Below are 23608 nucleotides of genomic sequence, written 5' to 3'. Positions count from 1 at the left end.
CCCCACCGCCAGGCCACGCCCCTTCCCCGCACCCTCGCCCTTTCCCCATAACCACGCCCGGTCTCCGCCCCCTTCCCCTCAAGCCACGCCCCCCGGGGTGCCGCGCACCTCCACGTGTCCGCAGCGAGGCCTCACCGAGGGGGGGGGGGGGGGCCGTGATTTTGGGGGGGGAGACCGGGTCCGCCGTCGCTCCTGATCCCTCGGCGTGCTCCCAGATTAATTGGCTAACGTACAATAAATGAGGAAGCGTCGCTCTGCCCTGGGAAAGGCTCCCTCTGCCTTCGTATCGCTGCTGTAGAGGAAATCACCTAATTGATAAGATTAAATTATAAGGGGTGAATTGTGTTACCCGAATGCAGAGTCCTGCCTAACTGCTAAATAATGTTGATATTATAACAAGTTATTAAATAAGCATTTCCCAACTGCTGCTCCTGGACCTCTGAGCCACTCGGTAATCAAAGGATATTGTTTAATTGAATTATGCGATTACTCCATTGCACTGCCACGGATCGGAATGGTGCTTCGTAAGCAAGCAAAGTACACAGAAAACTCTCAGTAACGCTGGTGTAAAGCTGTAGTAACACTATTCGCTCAAATAATTTTTGAAATAAAAATACGGTGCTTTGCCAGGCACTATTGATATTAAACTACGCGGGCAGCAGCATCCACTTGCTGAAACTCAGTCAGCACCTGCGAGCTGTGCTCAGCACCCTGACCGAAGGCTCTTCAAAAGGCTCTGTTAATGTGTTACAAACCCATGTTTTCCCAGCATCTCCTGGGAAAAAAAAAAAAAGGTACTGGGTGGAGGCACTTTCTTGAAAGGATGACTCAAAGAAACACCTGAAAAGATTATCTTTCACTGAGCACAAAAACACTTTAGCCTCAGTTTATGTAGACTGTAACCTGTGTTCATTGCTGAGGTTATGGGAAAACACCTTTAATACTTTGGTCATTAGGGCACGGCTGTAACTGCTGATGTAGGGTACCATCGATGCATCAAACAGAGCTGTATTTAAAGAACAAAAGAGCAGCTCACTGGGAAACGTTTCCATGGCACATACCCTCCTGCAGATTCACAGCGATACTTGCAAAGTGCAAGGATAGACTAAAACTGCCAATAATAAGGCGATTATTAGGGACAGAAGCCAACCAAGAGCAGGTTTGTCCCAGATCTGGGTAATTTCCCATTTTTCAGGCACACGGCATCCTCGCTGGCAAGCGGTGATGCTGGAAAGAGCCAGGTGATTTCAGAACCCAGTAAAACTGTGTGGTCAACAGCTGGGAAAATCCTGTTGAACAAGAAATAATTTTTTTTTCCCTTAAGGAAGCAGGAAAACGTCAGAGGGAATGATAAACCGGCCAGTTAATTAATGCTTTTGTACCTGCCCGGTGAGACAATGCATATCATGATTGCTTGTTAGGCAGCACCCATCGCCACGGCAGTGAGGACGCATTCGCCAGGGCCCCATCCAAAGGTCGTTAAATCAATGAGTCTTTTTCCTAATGGGCTTTGGCTCATTCCCGGGATGCATACGGTCACCACCAGCATCCCGCTCCTCTGCTGGGCTACGGTTTCATCCCAGCCCCTGAAAGTGAATCAGCCTGAATTGATCGCAACAATTAATTAGGCTTAGGCTTGGAGAAATGGGAATCCCTCTTCCAACCGCGGAGCTGACCCACTGCCACCGACGGCGTGCCGAGCTGCCGCGGTCCGGTGCGTGGGACATTCCTGTAGGGATTCCTCCGATTCCTGCCGTGGAAAGCTCTCCGCTGCCTGCCAATTGCAGATATAAATAATGAAGCACTGATTAGCCCTTTCCTATTTGGACAGGGAGGAAAAGGGATGGGAAATGGTGCTATTTCTGAATGCAGAAACTATGTGGCAATTAAATAACGGTGACCACCCCTAGCAATGCTAATAACAATGCACTGCATTAATTTTTGCTCTCAGCTGCTTCACCCAAATGCAGGCTGGAGTGGGGGGTGAGGAACCTGGACCCTTGGATTTCATTTTTACACCAATTTTTACCTTTGCTTTGTAAGCATCCTTCAATCACAAACCTCGGCAACTACTTCAGGACTGCTCTCAGGTTTTTTTAATATTAATTTTCCTGGGTTTGGTTATATACATTGAGGCTTTGTTAGTCTGACACCTGTGGAAAGTTCTTGTTTCCTTCTGTCTGTCTTCCTTCAAAGTAACTGTTTTTCAGCCAAACCAAACCAAACCAAACTCAGCAGCCTCACCAGCGCATATGTACTGTGCTGAGTTACAGCGAGTAGGGGATGCTCCCCCGGGCTGATGTGCATCGCTGCTGAGCTACGGTTTGTGTGTTTGAATAAATCCCCCTCTAAAACAAACAAGCAAAACTCCTTCGGTTTAACATCCATAAAATGCCCCTGCCCAGCCCCTGAAAATGCCCGACTCAGTAATCTCAGCGGGAAGAGGGGACCCCTCCTCGGCTCCAACTTTCCAGCATTGTGGTGAAGCAGCATCTCCGCCAAAGCCCCCGGCAACCTCTGCATCCCTTCCCTTACTCCCTTGGATTGCAGCAACTGCCCGAGCCTGCTCTTCGCCAACCTCAGAGGTGGAAAAGGGTGATTTATTCACCCCAGACTCTGCAGTAACAAAAGGTAGCTTCTTTCTGAGGCTGCCATTTAACAACCAACAAGCTTCAGTGGTTAGACTGAGATTAGTATCGCTCACCTGGGGCTCTTACTCTCGCACTGCAGTTTACTGCCTGAATAAGGCTATTTGTGCAAATCAGGCTACTGTAATAAGCAGAATTTTTAACAGTGCCTTCCCCAAAATGGTTGGTTTTTAACCCAGACCTGTGTTACGGTGCGTGACCATCAGCAGGGTGATGGCATTAGCAGCTGATGAGTTGCTGCAATGAACCCCGCCACATCCTGGCTGCATTTTTGGCCGGCAAAGCATTTCCAACTCCAGCTGGCCCCTTTTCCCCGCACGCTCCCATGGTTGCACAGGCATCAGGGCTGTTTCTTGAGAAACCGGAGCAGAAACCATCCCTGCCCGCCCGTGCCCTGCAACAGGCACGTGGGAAAACGGGCAAGAACGCGCCGGCTGCCCCGGTGACTACTCTGGTGACTCAAACCCCGCTGAACGCACCCGGTCATTGCACAAAGACACGAAGACTGCAGCTCTTTGCACATCTCTGAGGTGTTGCTCGGTGGAGAAAGGGATGGGTTAGTCACCGGGGTTATCGTTTCCAGCCATATAAGGGAAGCCCTTGGATCACGTCAGAATTGCATCGGTCATCGCGTCCCGCTGCGGAAACAGAAAATATTTGGCAGGTTGGCTGCTGTCGATAATGGGGGAGGAATGAGTTACATCAGTGTTTACAAACCCAGCAGTTTTTCCTCCCTGCAGGTTCCTTACTGCCTTTAAAGGAGCTTTTTTCTCCTAAACCTACGGTTTGTTCCCCTATATATATTCTACCAGTTCTATCAGCTCATGTGAAATAGGAGCTGCTGCTTAAATCCAGCACCTTCCCCCATTGCAGGTCTATTCCTTTGCTCCAATTGCTTTTTTTTTTTTTTGCCACATTTGGGGTTTTTTGTGCATCAGCACAGCAAAACAGAGTTCAGCCACAAAGAAGGATGCTGAGGGTCTGCTCACGCACAGCCAAAGAGCTCCTTTTGTCCTCAGCCCATCAGCAGTGAATTGGGGCTGCAAAGGATGGACCTAGGCTGGCTGCCTTCAGCACATCCCGATTCCCTCTCTCCTGGGCTGGGGATGAGCTTCTCTATGGAGAACATGCAAATATTTTGGAAACAAACGCTTCTGCACCAGGTTCAACCCAAAAAGGTCAGTGAACTCAGGAGACAGGGATGCAGCAAGAGATAAAGATGCTGAGAGCGAGTGCGAAGCATCCACTAACTTGGAGTGGTTGAGACATGCTGTAGCATTTCCCTGGAGACTGTGGCAATATTCATTGCTTCCTTAGTAACCAAATATTTGCATCTGTATTGAGTATAGCAGCAAATATGCATCGATAAGCCCGTACAGGCTGCCACAGGTGTGTTTTAGGACACAGTGATTGCTTTGGCAGCTCGTCGAGGATAATTGCAGGATGCTGCATCACTAATTTGTGCATGCCCAAGTGCTCAGTTTCAATCCTGTCGTTGCTAAGCTTTTCATTCTGCAGGTAGCAGGTAGACCCTGGCCTGATTAATTTAAATGTGAAATAACTTGCAAACAATTTTCGTCTTTTGGGAAAAGTTATGGTAGGATTTCTTTTCCAGTGTTCCCCCACACTTTGTAACCTGTGCTGGGCTCAGCGATGGGTTGAGCAGCATTCAAAGCCCAGAGCACAAACGACAGTTATCGGGATAGATTTTTAGCTCCCTATCTAAATCTCTCTTCCAGAAGCCACTAGCTGAGTATTTTCATTGCTTATACTGTGGGGTTTTTAGCCTGACATGTGTTGCATGACACAGGATGAAGAAAAACTTCCTGGTGGGAGCTGGTGATGGGAGTACTGGACCACTGCAGCCCACCGCCTCCCATCCTGAACCTGGAGGGATGCTCGTGGCGATCACAAGTAAACTCGGTGTCAGCGGAGTGAGGCAATGAGCCGAAGCTGTCAGAGAGGCTCCCCTTTTGGATTTCCCAATGTCCTGGGGTGTTTCTGAGGGAGAGGTCCTCGGGTGGAGCACCTTGACAGCTAGACGCCCAGTTTTGAATGATACCCAGCCCGTAATGCAGCCCGGTGGCCTATGGCTGGTAAATACCTTTCCACTGCGCCAGTTGATGCGGTCACTGAACTCGTTATATCAAAACTGCTTACAGCAGGCAAAATACGGACCGAGGGAAGAGAAATATTAATGACCTGGCACTCGGGAGATGTGCTTTTAATGTCTGATGTCATCATTTGGGAATTAGTTTGTTGTCATCAAATATTAGGAATAATTAAAGGATGGTGCTGGGTTTAGAAAGCACTCATATTTATTCATTAAATAAGATTTTAAAAAAACGGCCTGGGAGAAGCTGCAGGGATTAAACGCCCGAAGAATGGCTCGCGGGGTGTCCCGACACGCAGCTGCTCAGCCGTCCGGACGATGTGGCAAGCATCAATGCCAACACAACAGATAACCAGAGACACCAACGCAACATATCATCACAAACACCTATTAGGGCCTGAAAATGAGATTTTTATCAGCCAGGCACACGTGCTACCCTGGGGCATTGGTTTTGGCTTTCATTGCTACCCAGGGCTGTAATTTCCATTTGAGTCCCAGAGGACTGCAGCCCTTGCAGGAGCATCCCGAGACCCTTCCCATCCCAATTTCCCCATCTCGGGATGAGGACAGCACTTACCTCAGGGACATGCGCTGAGGGTTACTGAGGTCCTGTTGCCACAACGCTTGGGAAAGAACAAGAGCTAAGAGAGATTATTATTAATAACAGTAATTACTGGGGTTATCATTATTATGGTAAAGATCTCTACATCTAAATGATTCGAGCCTGACAGCCCATTAATCGGTGGGTATCCCTGGCTGCCCTGCCCTCCACCTCCTTCCCCAAATTAAAGCATCTCCTTTATTTCTCTCCCACTTCCTCCAGCCCCTGCCGCTTCCCCACAGTGGGGAAAGACACAAAAGGTGTCAGACTCAACATCGCTGGCAAGACCAGCCAAGACTAAACATGATGCTCTTGATATTTCTATGTATTTTTTTAAAGCCCAGCCTCTCTTCATATACCAAAGCTGTACTTAAACCACAAACAGCTTAAGTTTTGCAATTTCTGCTTAATATACGCCCTTTTCTATATCATACACCTTCCCCGGCGGAAAAAGGCTGTAGGGAGGGTGTTATCCTGCTTAGGCATAGGACTAATGCAAAAAAAATCAATGTATTCCCCCTGCAGAGCAGGTTGGGGTTAATCACAGTGGCTCCAAAAGCAGACCTGGTCTCTTTACATCGAAACTATTTCTCCTGCGGCTCTGGAGTCCTCCTGGACATTTGCAGGTCACTGAGGACTCGCTGGAGGGTTACACCGAGTTTGGCTGGAGTTCGCCCACAGCTCAGGCTGAGTTATGATTCACCTAAAAGTGGTTTATATTTTACAAGGGAAGGGAGCAGACTGAGTCACGCAGAGGAATGTCAGGGCGGTGGCACGTTTCCAGAAGGAAGCCCCTGCTTTTTTGGAGTGGGAAATCCATCGGGGTGATGTAGAAAGGGGCAGGAGAGCTCTGCAGCACCCAGCTGCGCAAATCAGGCAATGGGGAACATATCTGATCCCTCCTGGGTCTGTGGCAACGGTGGGACAAAGGGAAGAATCATTGGGGGCAGGAGTGGAGGTGTGGAGAGAGATTATAACTCCCGCTTCAAATCTGGGACCTGTAGCGACAGAGCCTGGATGCAGGGAATAGCACTGAGCACGGGATTATCCTGCTCTAATAAAAGCTTAATAAGCACTATGAAAATAAATAAAACCTTTCAAGAGGCAGCGGCCAGACCTCGTTACACACTTCAGAGGGCTGAAAGCTGTGTTCCCCATCCTGGTCTCTGGGGATGCTGCCTTTTGGGGCAGCGATGCCCAGGGACCCCTAACCTGCCTCGGGTCTCAGCATTAAAGCGCAGCGCAAGGGCTTCCCCTCGATGTGTCATTTGTACCATTTTATTTTTAATTTTAATAAAAAAGCATCTCTTCCTACCGGCATGTTCCCCTTCGGGACTGGGAGAGGGATCTCTGCCAATCTCCAGGGTTTTGATAAAAGGGATGGAGCTGGCGGTTCCTCACCGAGCTGAGCAGTTGATGTGAATGAGCGGGATCAATCCTGTCAAAAAAATCTGCAAATGGGGGATTAATAATTTTTTTTTCCCCTCTTGGAAACCAGCAAGGGAGTAACTATTCCTGGAGGTTCAGGTGGTTGAGGCTGGCTTCTCACAGCAACTTTGTGTACCGGGGGGGGACATCCCTAAAGTGATTTTGTACTTAATTTGTCCAAACATCTTTTTCAGCAGTCCTTGCAAGCTGCACCGCTTATTTTTCCCCATACCCTTGATTCTGTACTCGTGCGTTGTGAATCATCCCTCCTCAGGGTGATAACTTGGCCAGGCTGCACCCCAGTGATGTGCAGCAAACGAGACAAAGCCAATCTTCATTTTCTTATCTGGATTTGGACAGGGAGCAGAAATGGGACCCAAGGGGTGGCTTCTAAATAGGCTTGCACGGACCGTGGGAGATCTCCTGAGAAGTGCTGGGAAAGCTGCTCCTTGGGCTGGCAGGGTGGCCGTTCTCCGGAGCAGCTGAAAACTTGCCTGGTTTCACTTGTGAATTTAAAGGCAATTTGGGAACCTGGACTTGGTGCTTTTTGTACTCATTTATGTCACTTACCTGCTTGGAGGAACGTCTGATCTAGTCCTTGAGCTCGACGGGGCATAAATTGATAAGGAATAAGCCCTGAAGTGAAAACAGGGCTGGCCTGAAAGGCAAGGCTGAGGCAGGGAGGGAATTTTGCAGATAGGCAGACGGCAAAGCCGGTGCGACGGTGCCCGCTGTTTGCATAGCGGATGCTGCAAGGGTTGTGCTCGTGGCGTGGCGAAAGCGGTTATTCCTGCAACGGAGACACAAAGGGCCGGGCTGGCAGAGCCTGGTGTGATCTTCCTGGAAGAAAAGGTGCTCAACGGCCAAAATAAGCACGTGGGATTCGATACACGTTCATGCAGGCAAGGGACGGTGCCGGTGCAGTGTCCACACAGTGGCTGGCAATGCTGAGAGCAAGATGGGAGAAGATGAGGTTTGCAGAGCCAGGAGCTGATGAGGAGGGACTCATAATTCAACTAACGATGCTGCAGGGACAGCCCAGCCCTATGCTGTGCCCTTCAGATGAGCAAACTGGGGATCTTTCCCTGGGAATTAGCTGCCTGGCATGGAGAAAAGCCTCTGTGCTTCCCAGAGCCAGTGGTTCAGGCACCTTGGGAGGTGTTTGGTAAAAGAAAAACATGGAGCCCCATTTCAGCAAACACGTGACACAAACTTTGCTGCCAGGGTAAGCGCAAGCCCTGCCATAGGAGCTGTTTTCATGTGGTTCAGCAGTCAGTGGCGTACGTCTGGTGTCTCGTTTCTTTGCTGTAGGCTCCTTGAGCAACGTCTCAGCATTTCCTTGGCAGAAACTGGTAATGGTTTTGTAGGAAAGGGTTTTTTTGCTGTTTAATATTAAAGTAGCCTTTGGTACAGTGTGCGCTTACATATAGTAAGGCTCCCCCAAAAACTTTGGACAAAGGGGAAAAGAGGCTTCTTGCTCCCAATTTCTGCACTGGAGACCGCAACCCTGAGACGTACCCACGTAATCGTCAAGGCTCCACCACGGTCTTGCTGAACACATGTGATCCACATGTCCTTCCCCTGCCTGAAAAACAAGCCACGTAGACGTGTATCCAGGGAGATAAATCACCTTTCCTGCATCGGAAAAAGTCCAGGGAATCTTCTATGGCATCAAAATGTTGTAGCTCCCAGATTGTTTATGCTCAGCAGCTCTAATCCCACCGCTTGTTTGAAAATACTCCCAGGCAATTGCAGTAAGAGACAAAACACGGGAGAGAACTTGGATGGAGAGCTAGTCGGAAGTGTCAGTAACAGGGCAGAGAGGAGTGGGAGGAAGGCATCCCATCCCGGCGGGACAGCTGTCAGAGAGAGCACCCAGCCGTGCAAAGCTTCCAGAAGGGCATTTGCCTGGCTTGAAAAAGGGAATTACGAAGGGAGGATGCAGCAGGACAAAGGAAACCATCGTGAAATACAAGGAGGAAGGTCAAGGGCTTCCCATCTTCACAGAACAAGCACTGGGTGCCAAGTGGTTTTGTTTGGGTACCACCTGCCCGATGGGTTTGTGGGATCACAGAAGCCAGCCGTGGCAGCAGCAACAAATGAATTCAGGCTCATGGGGTCCTTTTTACCTGCAGCAGGCATGAGAGCCTGGCGGATCCCTGCCGAAGCCGGTGCCCAGAGCAGGGCTGGGTGCTTTGTTCTCCCTGGGAGGTGTCATTCCCAAGATTAATAAACAATTACCAGAGTTTCACCCAGCGTGAACAGCCATCGCAAGGACATCAGATCATCTTGGGGAAGCTCTTGCCCATGAAGCCAGGTTCAAAGCAATCATGGAGGTCACACTGGCTCTTGTGCAATACAAAGGATTTCCACCCCCACCCCCCCCAAAATATCTTTTCCAAATAAAACTACTTCTTTTGGAGAGGGGGTTGACTCTCTATTGTTCAGCTAGTGGTTTGGTTCATCAGTTTGAGTTGTTTTACCTGTTTTGAGGCATCTTCCCTCAGTCTTGCTCCTCTCTTGCTTCTAATTTAAGTAACACATTCCCCCCAAGTCTTTGCTGACTTCCCCAGTCCCAGCCCGCTGGGGACTTTGCAGCCTGGAGTGCATTGCCTTTGTGCGGTACTGAGAATGTTTGAGCCTCTGTGTGTGGCCTGTGTCAGCTGAAACTTTCCAAAACACTTTTCTTTTGTTCTTGTCCCTCCCTAGGTCTTCTGGGGTTGTTATTGTTAGTCTTTAGTCCCTCCCAAGCTGTTCTATTCCGCAGAAGCACTATCATGCTGTTTCCACCTTCTTTTCAAATCTGGCTCCCCCATGAATCACAGCCCTCTTGTGCTCTGGGCAGGGAGGCACTTGATACACTGCCTTTATTTTCCAAAATACATCTCTGGGCCTTTGCAAAACCATCTAGAATAGCTTCAAGTAGCTGAGTAGTTCATTGCAACTGTGCTTAATACTGGTAAAGACACGGTTGATGACCTCCTTTTAAGATCCTACTTCCTCGCAGTTGTAATAACATCAGCGAACAAATGGTGGTTGCGTTCTGCTCCTGGTAAGCTTAACGATCTGCTGATCCAACTGCACGGGTAGAAAGAGAATTATTTTGCTGGTAACTTTACCAGTTCCTGCAACAGCAGAGACTGTTTTCGCAAAAGACCTGTGCCAGCATAAATGGAGCTATACCAGGATTTGCATCAGCAAAAACTGGAGCTACGCTGAAGTTACCTTGTTAGGTAAGCTGAAGAAAGGTACTGTGCAAGGTATTTGTAACATCCTTCTTTGTGCCAGTGAGGCAACAGCTGTGAAGCAAAAGCTGAGGGACTGTCTAGCATGCTGAGGCTGTGGCTGAAGGGGAAAAGATGTATTTTTCTGTGAAAAGACAATAAGCAGGTAGCAAGGCAGCCTAGTATTCCTCCCCAGCTTTCCGAATCACATTAATAGTTCTTGTCCAGAGCTTACCTGGTCTGTCTTACACAAATGACAAAGTCAAAACGTGGTGGGGTTTCAGTCTTGCACCTGAACTCTCTGTATTGTGAGAAGCTTTAGAACCACAGTCATAAAAACCTGGTTTCTTGTTACCTGTTCACTGCTGCTTTCAGGAATCATACTGATTTGAAAGGCCATTTACTCAAAAAGACTTTTTAGTATTGTCCAAGCTACTGTACGCCAGTATTGGTATGCAATGCCTGCGCATCCACCCATAGGTATATTATAGCTGCTTATTCGGAGAGAAGACTGTTAGGTTTGACTTTACAGTGCTTTTGAAACAAGGTTTTTCTCTTTTATGTGGTTAAAAGGCAGATGAAGCGTCATATCGCTGTACTGAAGAACAAACTCCACACGGGCCCCCCTCCTGCGCCTTCATAAGGCAAGACATATTTACCCAACCGACAAAGCAGCCCACTGACATGTCCTCAAGCCCCTTGCAAGACACTAACTCAACCTTTTCAAGGTGACTTGCTATTCAGTACTCCTCCCCAGAACCAAATTTGACTGCCAGGAGTGACATAAGCACCCACAGAGGTGAGAAGAAAAACACTGTGCCTTCACCCGCTTGCTAATTGCCAAATCATAATGTGTGCTCAACACTAACAAAAGGCATCAAATAGGTTGCCGAGTTATTCAGCCTCTAAAATAATTATTATTTATGGGATGGGACTGTGTTAGGATTGCGGAAATTCAAGTTCAAACAGAGACAAGGAAGACAGGGAAAGCTTTATTAGATTCCAGCTTAACCATGTGTCAGCTGGGTTACAGGACAGCAGAACTGGTGGTAAAGGTAAGTTACCAGCATGCACAACTGGGTAAGAAAAGACAAGGCTGTATTCAAAGCAGGTACTTGGCTTCAGGACAGGACATGCACACCAAAATGCAAGCTATCAAAAGGGCAAGTGGCCGGCTCAAGGAGTGTGCAGTGTCTATTTTCCATGCATTTTGCTGAAGCTGAAAATTTTACCAGAGAGAGAAAATAAATTTGATGTGAGTAGCATCCCTCCGAGAGGTAACATTGCCATCAGTACTACACAACTGGAGGCAACGACATGCATGTTTGCTTTGAATACAGCCTTGCTGAGAGTAAAGTCAGGAAAGACACCGTGATATGCGACATGCCTCGGAGAGGGGTAACACGAAGTGCCAGGGGAGATGACTGCAGCTGGGACAGCTGCCCTCACCCAGGTGAAGAAAGGGTGGAAGGAAACGCTGTCCTTGCAGTCCACGAGTCTCTAAGGCTCATGTCCCACAGGGGGAAACCTGCTCTGCATGTACAATCAGTAAAGACAGTGTCAGTCTGCTTCCTTGCTCTCTAAGAGCCTTTTGCTTCCTGTGTCTCCTTGTCCAGACTATGGGCCGGAAAGAGCAGCAGCTCTGAGCCCTGAGAGAAGCAGCTCTGAAAGAAAAGATGAGAAAGAACTTGGCATTTAGGCTACTGCATGGTTAAAGTACTAGTCAAACCCATCTTACCCATTTGTTCGATTTATTTAACTTCAAAGAGGTGCACACTAAAGCATTAAGATTTACTGCTTTGGATTCCTCTGTACAAGTTCTTTCAATCAGCTGAATACACAAGGCTTTACAGATAGAAGCACTGAAATACAAGATAAAACAAATCTAAATTCCAAATCACTCCAAGAAGAAAAATTGTAGAAAAAGAAAAAAAAAAAACAAAACAAAACAAAAAAACAAAACCCAAAACAAAACCAAAAAACTGCAGCACTCCTCAGGGAAGGGACAGACTGCACAAGGAGGAACACAAAGGGATGGAAGGCAAGCTAGTGTAGTCTCTGCCCAACGCTTCTCTGTGCTGGTGGCTCAGGGGATGGAGTTCAAAAGATCCTTGAGGAAGCTGTCGGGATCATTGATTTCTGATAAGAGTCCTTTAAACAAAAGAAGACAATACAGAATAATTAGATCCACAAAGGGGTTTCTCCTGCCCACATTAGGGATTTGTGTTAGGGCATGTGTAAGTTAATAATGACAGCTGCAATGTTATTTTAAGTATGGACAAGACAAAGATAAACCCTTGTTGGGTGCATGTGCAGAAGGGACCCAAATGTGTACGTTAAATCCATATGGCACTTGCTCTTGTGCAACAGACCTACTATAGGGATACTGTAGCTGGCTGCCTGGCAGCTCCATTGGACACTGAAAGATTGGCCTGGGGCACAACTAACTTGTGACTGAAGTAAGAGTAGCTTCTCTGCGTATGAATTTTCAGTATCTCCTGATTCCTGGGGATACCAAAATCACTACAGCAGGAAGTCTTGCTACACCGAACTACTGCCTCTAGTATACGGTCACATCTGTTTATCAACCTTCAAAACACATATATCCAAAAACACCCTTAAGCTGTGATGTAAGCATGTATGTTTAACAGAGCAGGAGGTGGACCCACAGGATCAGGTGAGAGATATTTTCCTGTCTGGGGATGCTCAAGCCTGTCTCCCAATTGTTTTTGAAATAGCTTAGGCAATAGCTGGAGTGCCGAGGTCTCCTCCTCTCGCTGCCTCGTAAAAACAAGCTGCTGCAGCAGTGTCAGGAATGCTGCTGTCTCAAGCAAGCAGGAGTCACGAGTTGCATAAGACAGCCTATAAAAGGGAAAGCGCACACTTACCAGCCACATCCAAAAACTCAGAAAACGTTTCAACTGGCATGAACTCCTCCTGGAAGGTTTTCAGGGCCTTGTCTGCAGCTTCGTGTATTGGCATGTCATTGTGTCGTATGAATTCAGCAAGAGAGTAGGACCAGCCTCCCTCTGTGTTACTGGTAGGCACCTTCTACGAGAGGAGAAAATGGGACCAAATCAGTCAAAAACCCCCGCTATTTTCTCACCTTAATTACTTAACCCTCTTTGGAAGCTGCAAGTTTCTTTCTGGTGGATGCCCCTACCTCCTTCCTTACCCAACTGTTTCCCTGCTGCAGCTCTGAATGTCCTTGCTTTATTGAACAAAGAACAGGGGGAAAAAAAGGCAAATACACAATACAGGAAGAGTTCTGCAAACTGGGAAACTCTCAATTCTTCAGATACCAAATTGCAAGGCGTACAACAAGCACAGGCAGCCTCTTGCAGCCTTTCTCCTCATACAAGGTGAAGTTTCATGTTTATAAGCATCTTGGAAAAAGGGGCTTCAAACTCTGCCTTCTATTTCAAACGCAGGTTGTTGGTCAGGTTAGAAAGCTGCTACAGATGAACTTCAGTGTTTTTTCTTACCTTGAACATGTTGTAAATGAGATCTACTAGGGCCCAGAAGAGAAGGCCAGAGCGGTACGTTGCATATTCCTTCACTGTCTTATCTGCCAGTCTAGGAAGATAACGAAATCAATCTTTGAGTTAATCAGTTTACTACGCTTTGGTAACTGATTTGATGAATAGCATGAAAACTGAAACAGCCAAAAAGCCTATCAATAGTACGCATGGGGAATGGCTCTGAGTAAGCTTTGCTGTGTGCTCTTGCACACAAAACAAACATTGGACATCTGCAATTTCTGTGCAACGATTCCTATGGCTAGGAAGTCACTTTGCCAGCTGCACCTAGTGTAACCGAAGCAGGTTAGGCAATGAAATCTTATTTCACAGGAAGAAAACAAGCACAGAGGGAAGTACACTGCTACGACTACGTAGGAAGTCAACAGCAAAGTCGGAAAAAACAATGCACAGCCCCCATTTGTACACTCACTGCTTGGAGTACAGCAGATTCCTGAAGAAATAACTAAATCTAGGTTTCAGCCACAGTCTGTATCAATGACAGAGAACATACTTCTGCTTTTAACTCACAAAAGTGTTTCTGAAAGACTCTGAGGGAAATATCCTGTCCCTGAAAAAATGGAGGAATTTCCAGTTAATATCTTCTTGGTTATTCTATTGCCATGAAAGGACTTCTTTTGGAAATTCAGCATCTAGCTGAAGAAATGCTATAAAAGGTACAGAGCTGTCCTGGGATAACAGCTCCCAAAGTTTACAGGATTAATCACAAACAGGTTCTGGCAAGGCAGAACCTCCTGCCAGCAACTCTAATGGGTTTGGAATTTTCTTGCATGTGTTTCTCAGGTACATCTGCCTCCATCACATGCCACTTCCTGCTTACCACTTAAAAGCTTTGGAAAAAAAAAGCCCTTTTTTATGCATCTAGAACTAGCTCAGCTACCACTGATGCAAGTCAGCAAGACAAAAGGGTATGGTCTGACCATGGGCCCAACTGCAATCTGCCACAAGTTGTTTTTTTTGGGGGAAAATGAACGTTTTGCTGCTCTTATATTCTAAAAGGCCACATTTGTGTGTCTGCCCTTAAAACAGACAGCTTGGTAGGTGGCAGCCTGCTTGGGCAGCTAGGCTTAATTATTTAAAGGAAAACCAATTAGTAAAGGTGACTAAATTTCCACGGGAAGAACAGCAACTTAGAGCGAGGCTAATTCTAGACTCCCAAATACTGCAAGACAGAGTTTCTTTTCATGTGAAAGGTTTTGATCTAATTGGAGTCTGCTCCTTTAATTGAAAACTAAAAGGCCCTTGTGGGTTAAGTCTGGTAGCTACCTTCTGGAACAGCTACTTCATATAATAGCTGCCACATTTTCATTAATGTAAGCTGGTTCAGGCTCATCAGCTATACATGGATTGCTGGCAGAAAGTTAGATGGTAACACTTCAGGAGCCTCGCTTCTCTCATGTATATTTTAGAAAGCTCACAGTCAGGAGCCAAGGGAAAAAAATCAAAAGGATACTTTCCTCCCAAACTCCAGATGAAAGCTATACTGAAAAGTGTCTGTATGATTTTTCTAGCCAGAATTCTTGGTTCAGTAATAATGAGCAGGTAATCGGTCACTTGATTCAGTTCTTTGGAACCTGTGAATTATATTTACAAAAAAATAACAAATCCAGAACTCCTATACATTCTGCTAATTTCATCTTTGGGTTTAAATACAAAGTATTTCTAAAACCCAGAAGATGCTGAGCATCTCTCACTTCGGTCTTGCAGACAAACTGTGATAGCTCTAGCTCGTGGCAGAGACAGAAGACATTTTTGGCTAGATTCTCCTCAAATCTGTTTTACACTGACGAATCCAGCTGAGCAGCGGGATAAAGCACCTAACCACAGGACAGGGCACAGGCAGTATTTGTTGCCTTCACTTAAGTATGAGGGAATGTAGAGTATTGCCTGCATCTTCATTAATAAGATTTATGGGCCCCTTTTATGATCATGAGTTGATCCTCAGCTGCTTTTAAACGCACTGTTGGCTCCTATAGTGACTTCTCTCCATCTCCCCCAGTAAAGGTGGCAGTGAGTCCTTGCGTCTCTCCAACCTTCAGTCCACACCACCCCAATGTATTCTGAGTGGTGGTGCTCCCAGATAACACCCTTGTACTGCATCTAACATGGAATGCTAATTTTAATCTTTTGTATGCAGACATATTAGTCTGATGTTACAGACGCTGGCTTCCTCTTTGCCTTAGCCTACAAATTCAAGGTATTGGCACTTATCCGCAGAGCATTTCACCGTCCATCACCCTCTTCCCGATTTTCCACAAGAATAAATAAGCACAGACCTTGGAATAAGAATTGCCATATTTCTATTTCTGAGAGGTATTATCAGTGGAAGGCTTTGTGCTCTCTTAGTCTGCAGGGATTAAAGAAAGCCCTTGAATAAACCTTGACATAATTCCTGAGAACTATTTCTGAGTATTTTTGCCTGAAATTCCAGAGATTGGATGGTTTAGCTGGAAGTTTCTTGCTATGTCCATTTCAGTATGCTTTTATTACATACTGCTTAGAGATAAGTTGGGAAAGAAACAGAATCATTTACTAAGGGTTTTAAAAAACACCAAACATTCACAACAAACCCACACAGGGGCTTTGCTTTACCAGTCTCTCCCATGGGCCACATGAAAAGCTGCACACCCTTGTCTCTGAGAAAACAGACCTTCACCATAGTATCTCCTGTAACTGTTAAACCCCCTTTCCCAGAACTCAGGCAGGGTGGTGGAAATAGGAGACACGAACACAGAGCAGGCTGAGCTTGAACTGCAGAAACTAGCACATAAATCAATACAGGAGCCCCTTTAAGGGCTCTTTCACTTTTGATGCCTCTAATAGCATTGATGCATGCTGTGTTGTGGGTTACTACAATGTGATGACTTTATCAAACACATAATTAATGTCATCAGAATAAGAATGCCCTTTAAGGCGACTTAGAATAATAATGAATTTATTCCTAATTATGACAGCTATTTAAAATCATCTTTTCAGAAACTGGAATTCCCTTTCCTTCTCTGGAAATATGTGCTTTAGTCATGCAGGCACAGCCACTTATTCTTGTACTTCAAGTGTGTGACAGCTGCTATTGATTTTTTTTCTTTTTTTAAAAGCAATGGCATTTGATTTCTATTTCTATTTTTCTATTTAAGGAAGCTGGTGCACTGATCAAAAGAGCACAGAAACAGCTCCTTTAGTAAGGCAAGCAGAGAGCATGCTAGCAGCTCTGAAAGCACGCAACAGAAGTTACTACAGTGTTTCACTTGAGGTGTGGGGGAAATAAGCATCTTGCCATTCTCCTACTTTTAGCTATACTCCTAGGAAAAGCGTCATTTCCACTGATCGACTCCAAAAAACATCCAGAATCAAATGCTCCTGCTTATACCTCTACAATGCTGAGGACAAAGCTACTCAGAAGGGTTAATATCTGCTATTCTAAAATATGCAGGCTCCTTTCCTTAGCTCCCCATAAGCTGCTGTGTGGCTCTAGACTACTGTGACAGTAACATGAGAAAGCTGGCAGCTGCGGAGCAGCAGTGGGGTCGTGGCTAACCTGCTGGCTCCCCCTGGTGACACCACTCGCGCGTGGGAGGTGACGAGGAGCCTCTTGAGGATCTCCACTCGCATGGCTTTCCACTTCTCTGGGGGTGAGATGTGCAGCGCCAGCACGGTGTAATAATGGGGCCCATCCACCTCATAGGCACTCTCCACCCACTTCTCTTTGGGGTGCTCCATGAAGCTCTGGAGGTTCTTCTCCTCTCTTGAAGTTGCTCGAGTTCTGAAACACAAGAAAAGCTTCAGCCGCTGCTCTGGCTCTTACATGTTAACTTGCTACTTCTCAGGAGCTTTGAGGTACTGCATTTACGCTGTCCTACAGAGGAAAAAGTAGTGCTAGCTTGGCACTATCAGGTTTTTCCCAAATTCATCCACTGGTTGAGTATTTGCTCCCAGTGAAGCATACAAGCCTAGCAAATACACTTTTCCTTGGAGTTGTGTATTGTACTAGAGAGGTTTGAAAGGCAGTTGGCATTTGCCCGATAAAGGGCAATGCTACTGTAGAGCTGTTTTTCCTTTTTTTAGTGAAAAAATAAGATTCAGGCCAGCCAGTCCACGTGTTCAGGTTGTACTATCTCCCATCTGACACTGCAGCATGTGACTGCAGCTCCAACAGCCAGACCTTAGAATCAATTGATATTATTCACCTACCACAAAAGCAATCACTGAGAAGATACAGACCAATTTCAAAACCAAAAAGGTAGTGTATTTGCTGCAAGCTTATATATATAATTTTTTTCCTTTCCCCTAAGCTCCAGTTTCTTCAGGACTCCTGACACCCCAGAGCTGACTGTGCAAACTCTGTGTTACAGCAGACTTTGTGAAGACGTATTGCGCTTTACCACAGTCTATTGCTCTACTTCATCAGGAAGAGGCTGCCAGCCAGGTAGGTTCCTCGATTTTTAAGTTAGATACACTCTCCCTGTCAGGAAGGTATAAAGCAGCATCCTAGCAGATAAAGCTATGTCTGGTGTCAGTGTTGTGTGACCTTTTCATTTACTACATGATGCAGCTGGTAGCCAACTAGTAGCTCTTCATTTTCTCCATTTAATATCGACATGTCTTTAGAAAAAAAATAATGTCTGGAAACAACATAATGCATTTTTATACAACAGCCGCACAGCGGGTTCTGGGGTCTCTGGTGCCAGTAAGCAGACTAACAAGATGAAAAGAATAGTTTCATTTATTTGTCTCCCAAGGGACTCAGAAAACAATAGCACAGGGATCTGGAGATAGATATTAAAAACAATAGACAAATTGTATTAGAGCCAAAATGTTGATTAGTTCCAGGCGGGAAAGTGAGAGAGATTTCATTGCACTCCATTTGGAGTGACCTTGGTTGGAGAGGCATGTATTTTAACATTTATACCCTCATCTAATTAGTATTACTTTCTAGTATCTAGCTACACAAATAAGAGGCGTATAGGCATTAAATTTTCGCATGGGGTACTGTATTAGCAGAACCAGCTCATGCATTCCAAAGCATTTAGGTGCCTATAGATTTGTACACTTAGATGTAGTGTCAAGCCAAAGCACACCCTTATCTTATTATGCTTTGCATAAATAAGATCTTACTGAAACACTTCAGCAGAAGTGTTCTTATGCTGCTGTTTTATTGGTAAAAAATAATAATAATAATAATATAAAAAAAAAAAGTATCTTAAAAATGTCAGGAAAATCTGATGGACTCGAACACTACAAGAGAATTCCAGTACGTCAAAACTGGAAACAAAACTGATTGTTATTTTAATATTGGATAAAATGATACCAGGGTTAAGTTTTCAAGTAAAAAGAATTACTTCATCATAGTGTCTCTCTTCTGTCTGCTCCAGAGAAAATTAAGCTGGCAGTGTTTCTTTAATCTAATAACCCTGTTGCTCACCCCAGAGGTAATAATTACAGCTAGAATGGAAAGAGAAGCTAATTCCCAATTGCTTTTACTCAATAGGTTCCCTGTTATCCTGCATGTTCAGGCGGCAACACTTTACTCCAAACGATGTAAACCTGTAACAGTCTGCTTAAAATGTGCAATTTCGTTCCTCATAAAACTTTTGTGTGGTTTCCCACCTTTTTTGCCACATACATGTCACAAAGCCCACAATGCAGCCCTTATAGACCTTTCTGAGACCGAGAGTGGAAGGCAGAGGTTGTTGCTAAGAGAAAGGTACTGACGTGTTGAGGACATAGAGCACCGTGTGGATTATGTATGGAATGAGGTGTATGTTGCTCTCCCTTCCTCCTCCTCCAGTATCTACGCTGAATGATTGCTCCATCGCAAAACGGAGAAATAGCAGTTTAATGTCATGGACATTGAGCTGGTAGGTGGGCTCCCGCTGCCCTGTGCATTCTTGGAGGTACGTGTTGTGTCTGAAAAACAGCAGTTAAGTGTTACTTTATTAAAAACCCTTTCAAAACTTTAATACAGTTTCTTCTTCCACACCATAGCTCAGAATCTGAGCAAGTATCTTATAGAAAAGCTTTAAAGAATGAACAGGATACAAAATGCAAGCATTGCCACCTTCAATTAACCTCCCCAAAGGGAGGTTCTCAGCTTACGCTGGCAAATCCAATTCCATCTGCATACATATATACACTCATCGATACTATTTTCCCACGTCCAGGGCTTGGGATACAGCTCCCTGGCTGAAATGCATTAAAGATGTTACCACTCCTGATTTCTGACGTGACTGTACAACCCCAGCACAAGGTGGACCAGAATATTAGCAGGATGAACCATCTCCATCTGGTCTAGGTAAGTGGTCAGGCTACCGTAACTCATTACTATCCAAGAGAGGTTTGGAAAGCTACACAAGGGAATCCGTTGGTGTCAGACAGGTTTCTTTCGTAAAGCAGGGGGTCATTGGGCCATGAATGAATCAACATTGTTACTGCACACTGCATCTTCAGGAGTGACTGGGCACTAAGGAAGTAATGAATTTATATATTTATATGATGCCACGAAGCAAACAGACACCTGCACTTTTTTAGGAGATATACTCTTGATGGTAGAATCTGAAATGGCTCAGGTTTACTAAGGTTTAGCTGCCATCACCTTTGATTCCATGGTTGAAACTAGCGTGCCTCTGTGGTAATGTACTGACTCACCTACCCAAATGCAAACCGGCTTGAGAAGTAACTTTTCTACGCACCGTGCTAAGCAAGTAGCAAAAGCAGACTCTGGCACATGAGGTCCCCAGACTGGCAGGAGCCCATTACACTTGGTGTTTGCATTTTGTAGGGCTGCACTCTCCCATTCTTCACGGCCGCGAGCAAGTCTGCATTGAGAAAGCAAGTCACACCCAGGCAAGTTAGAAGGATGCAAGTTTTTGTCTAAGAAATCATCAAAAAATTGGCAATTCCACAGCTTCTTTAAACTTCGGAGTTCACTTTTCAGTGTCCAGGCCTGAACTCTATTTGGCATATTAAAGCAGACCACAGCAGCACATCTGCAAAGTGACCAACTCACAAGCAAACCCATCCTGAGTTACAAGGTCAAGTGCCACGCTCACAAACCACCTTGGAAAATAACATCAACCACCACTACCCAGCTTGTGATAAGAACGTACCTTACAGCTGCAAGGTGACAATCATAGTGGACAATGTTGAAGTGAGAGACTGTGCTGTACCCCTGTTGTTTTCGGGGCTTGTTCTCAAACTCCTCTAGTGCAACACGTTTGGTGAAAGTATAAATACCTAGGACTTTCGTAGGCTGCAATGACACAACAGCTATGTTAAAGATCATTCTGTAACAGTTTGCACTTCGTACTATTTTGACACTGCACTGAATTTCATCCCACCCAGTCCCTACCTCAAACTTACACTGATCAAATCTTTTTCCAGCTTTCAGTGAAAACATCCAGCTTTTACTGGAAAGACACTTTCACTTCCCAACCACCTCTGGAATTACTGATCCCAAGAACCAAACCTGAGATTTCCTGATCTCCCAGAGCCAACGCACCAAGCCTTGCGCAGCCAAGATACTGGCAAGTCCCCTCAGCTGATGGGAGGGCTTTGCAAATGTATCTCACTTTACCTGAAACTTGTATCCTTCCCTGCAGATGCAGCAAGTTAGACCTGGTTCTTCTATAAGCTCCTCCATCTGTTTAAGCAGTGCAGTCTTGGTCACTACCTGACCCTTCTCATTCGTCTGAAAGAGAGAACAGCTCGAGCAGGTTAAAAAGACAATGATGAACACCACCATCCCCACCACTGTAACAGGAATGCCCACCCCATTTCCCAGCCTGCTATTAGCAACTGTATTTACTCTCCCAGCAGCACCAGGCAAACCACGGGCTTGAGCTCTGCAATATTTGTCAATAAATCATTTTACACAATTCCTTGTGTGGCAGTTTTAGCAAGGCAGAAATAAAAGATCATTAGATCACTAGTCTGCCATCAGTGCAAACAGACATTACCGTCATCCCCAGAGTGCCCAAGGCCTTCTGTCTCATTGCCATGGCCATACGCTTCTTCTCTGCACGTGTCTCCTTCCGGGCAGCGTCGATCTTCTTATTCACCTCTGGATGTTCCCTTAGTGCCTCCAGAAGATTCTCTGCTAAAGTCCCGATCCCTTCATCACTAGACACCTGCTCCAGTTTGTGCAGGTTGGTTATTGAGTCCGTACCTATTAGCACCTAGTAGGGATTGAAACACAGCACTTTCTTCAGAAAAAGGGTGCACATGACAGTAACTGGTCCTTCTAATCCCACCCATGAAAGCTGAGCAGCAGCACTGACCCTGTACCTTAAAATTGCATACCAGACTGGGGCAATTTGCTTCTACACTGGCCATTGCTAAGACGAAAGATGTGGATGTTGGATAAAGAGCTTTCTTAAAACAACAATCAGGCCCTGAGAAGCCTATCAATACTATATAGTTCACAGTCCTAAATCACCTTCTCTTCACACTGGTGTGTAAATCTCACACCACACAGAATAAGAAGATATTTAAGTCAAAATCTCTGCCCTCCAGACTTTTCTAGACTAGCAGATGCTACCTGAAGCTGGTGTGTCCCTTCAAGCCCAACAGAAAACAGTGTAGAATCAACTACTATAGAAATAACTGCTTAGCTACAGCCACAAAAAGCAGCATAACAAGCCAGCCATGTCCTACTTGACCTTCAGGACAGTCTCCTTACCTGTGTAGCAGGGTGCTGTGTGGCAAGTCCACGGAGCAGGCGCAGGATAAAAGGAAGTGCAGGTCGAGATAAGAATTTCTTCCATATGTCTGCGTCCAAACTGCACAGAAAACAAGAGGCAGCAGATTAAGGGCAGTCACCCGTACCGAAAAGGCACTTGGCGGTCAGCCAGCAGCACAGCTTGCAGAGCGCAGGCTGCAGGCAAGACAAGCACCCTTCCCCCCGTGTCCCTCCTCCATTAATTAACGGAGTGACATTCACACTCCCACTTCCATGTTGTGCACGCTAATAGCCATAGTGTCAGCTCTTAGCCTTGGGATTTGTTTTATGTTCATGAGCTGGCCATCAATAGGAAAAGCTCTATTACAGTACAATAGCTAAAGAACAGGCAGGAAACACAAGCATCATGATATCGAAGAAATCAGCTCGGATGGGTACCAAATGGGAAGATTACAGGCTTTTTAGCCCATCCCTATAGTAGTACTGTCTCACCAGACCCTCTACATCACAGCTGTACCAAATCTAAATGCTTCTGAATATGGGCTTGTTAACGGCTTTGTTGGTGGTTTGTTGTGGTGATGAAATGAGAGAAGGATGTTCAGGATTATCACATACATTAAGTAGCGACCCTTACTTCTTTGCACTAGGAATGTGCTTTTTCATGTAGTCAAGGGCATTCTGCGTAATTCCCTTCTGAAGGATGAGATCTTTCAGCTGATGGCCATTGCTGTTGTTCTTTATTCCCGCTGCTATTTTACAGAAGCAGTCTAGGAAAACTTTATCATCTCCACTGTGCTCCTCATCATACCTGAACGAAGAGAAGAAATAGTAACTTGGAGGCTCTCTGCCTGTAATTCTCATTATATTATCGCTGAACGTACATACCTACTCCAGCTCAGAGACTCAGAAAAGCTAGTCAGACCCTTGTCACCTCAGAATTTATTCTAAAGCCCTATTTCTCAAGCTACATGCTCACATATTTCTTTTAAAAATGGCTTAGAAGTGAAATAGGAAATTAAGCTTATGCACCAGCAATCTCTGAAGCTTTGCATTACACTGAAGTAAGCATCAATGAGAAAAAAAGAAAAGGTATAAACTTGTCAGTACAACTGATTTCACATGCTTTTAGTTGAAATATGACAACATACTTATCAAAGTTACAGTAGGGCTTGAATCGATCAACCAGAATCTGCATTTTCTCAATTTCCCCAAAGGACAGGTAAGGGATGATGCGTAGTAGGCCTTGCAAGACACTGAGATTGGAACGAACAAAAGTGCTGTTAATCTGATCGAGCAACATTACCAGCTGATCTTTGTCACCGGTTAGGAGAAGGTTACCCTGCAAAGGAAGAAGAGCATGATTTATGTTCAGGAATAAAAC

At 45.5% G+C, this 23608-nt stretch overlaps 1 protein-coding gene and 1 long non-coding RNA gene across 4 annotated transcripts in view; both read right to left on the bottom strand.

Moving 5' to 3' along the window:
• Positions 1 to 495: 495 nt before the first annotated feature.
• LOC126049939 (uncharacterized) lies at positions 496 to 10082 on the bottom strand. Its single transcript, XR_007509859.1, has 6 exons — positions 10016 to 10082; positions 7361 to 9868; positions 6678 to 6813; positions 5339 to 5402; positions 3128 to 3286; positions 496 to 1774 (listed from the first exon to the last, which is right to left on the bottom strand). It is a non-coding gene; the product is annotated as an uncharacterized LOC126049939 (long non-coding RNA).
• Positions 10083 to 11746: 1664 nt separating this feature from the next.
• The window catches only part of UBR4 (ubiquitin protein ligase E3 component n-recognin 4), a 79437-nt gene continuing 67575 nt past the window's right edge, over positions 11747 to 23608 (bottom strand). For all 3 annotated transcript variants that reach the window (XM_049810013.1, XM_049801416.1, XM_049818493.1), the window contains 12 exons: positions 23376 to 23566; positions 22862 to 23035; positions 22228 to 22327; positions 21506 to 21724; positions 21124 to 21237; positions 20657 to 20799; positions 20240 to 20365; positions 19263 to 19457; positions 17089 to 17313; positions 13500 to 13590; positions 12903 to 13065; positions 11747 to 12165 (listed from right to left, as the gene is read on the bottom strand). In XM_049810013.1, coding sequence (XP_049665970.1) covers positions 12101 to 12165; positions 12903 to 13065; positions 13500 to 13590; positions 17089 to 17313; positions 19263 to 19457; positions 20240 to 20365; positions 20657 to 20799; positions 21124 to 21237; positions 21506 to 21724; positions 22228 to 22327; positions 22862 to 23035; positions 23376 to 23566 — 1806 coding nt within the window. In that variant the 3' untranslated portion in view covers positions 11747 to 12100. The remainder of the gene's footprint in view (positions 12166 to 12902; positions 13066 to 13499; positions 13591 to 17088; positions 17314 to 19262; positions 19458 to 20239; positions 20366 to 20656; positions 20800 to 21123; positions 21238 to 21505; positions 21725 to 22227; positions 22328 to 22861; positions 23036 to 23375; positions 23567 to 23608) is intronic.

The sequence above is a fragment of the Accipiter gentilis genome, chromosome 1 (assembly GCF_929443795.1).
Source record: "Accipiter gentilis chromosome 1, bAccGen1.1, whole genome shotgun sequence".
In the NCBI taxonomy this organism is placed as follows: domain Eukaryota; kingdom Metazoa; phylum Chordata; class Aves; order Accipitriformes; family Accipitridae; genus Astur; species Astur gentilis.
This window is presented reverse-complemented; position numbering and strand designations above follow the sequence as displayed.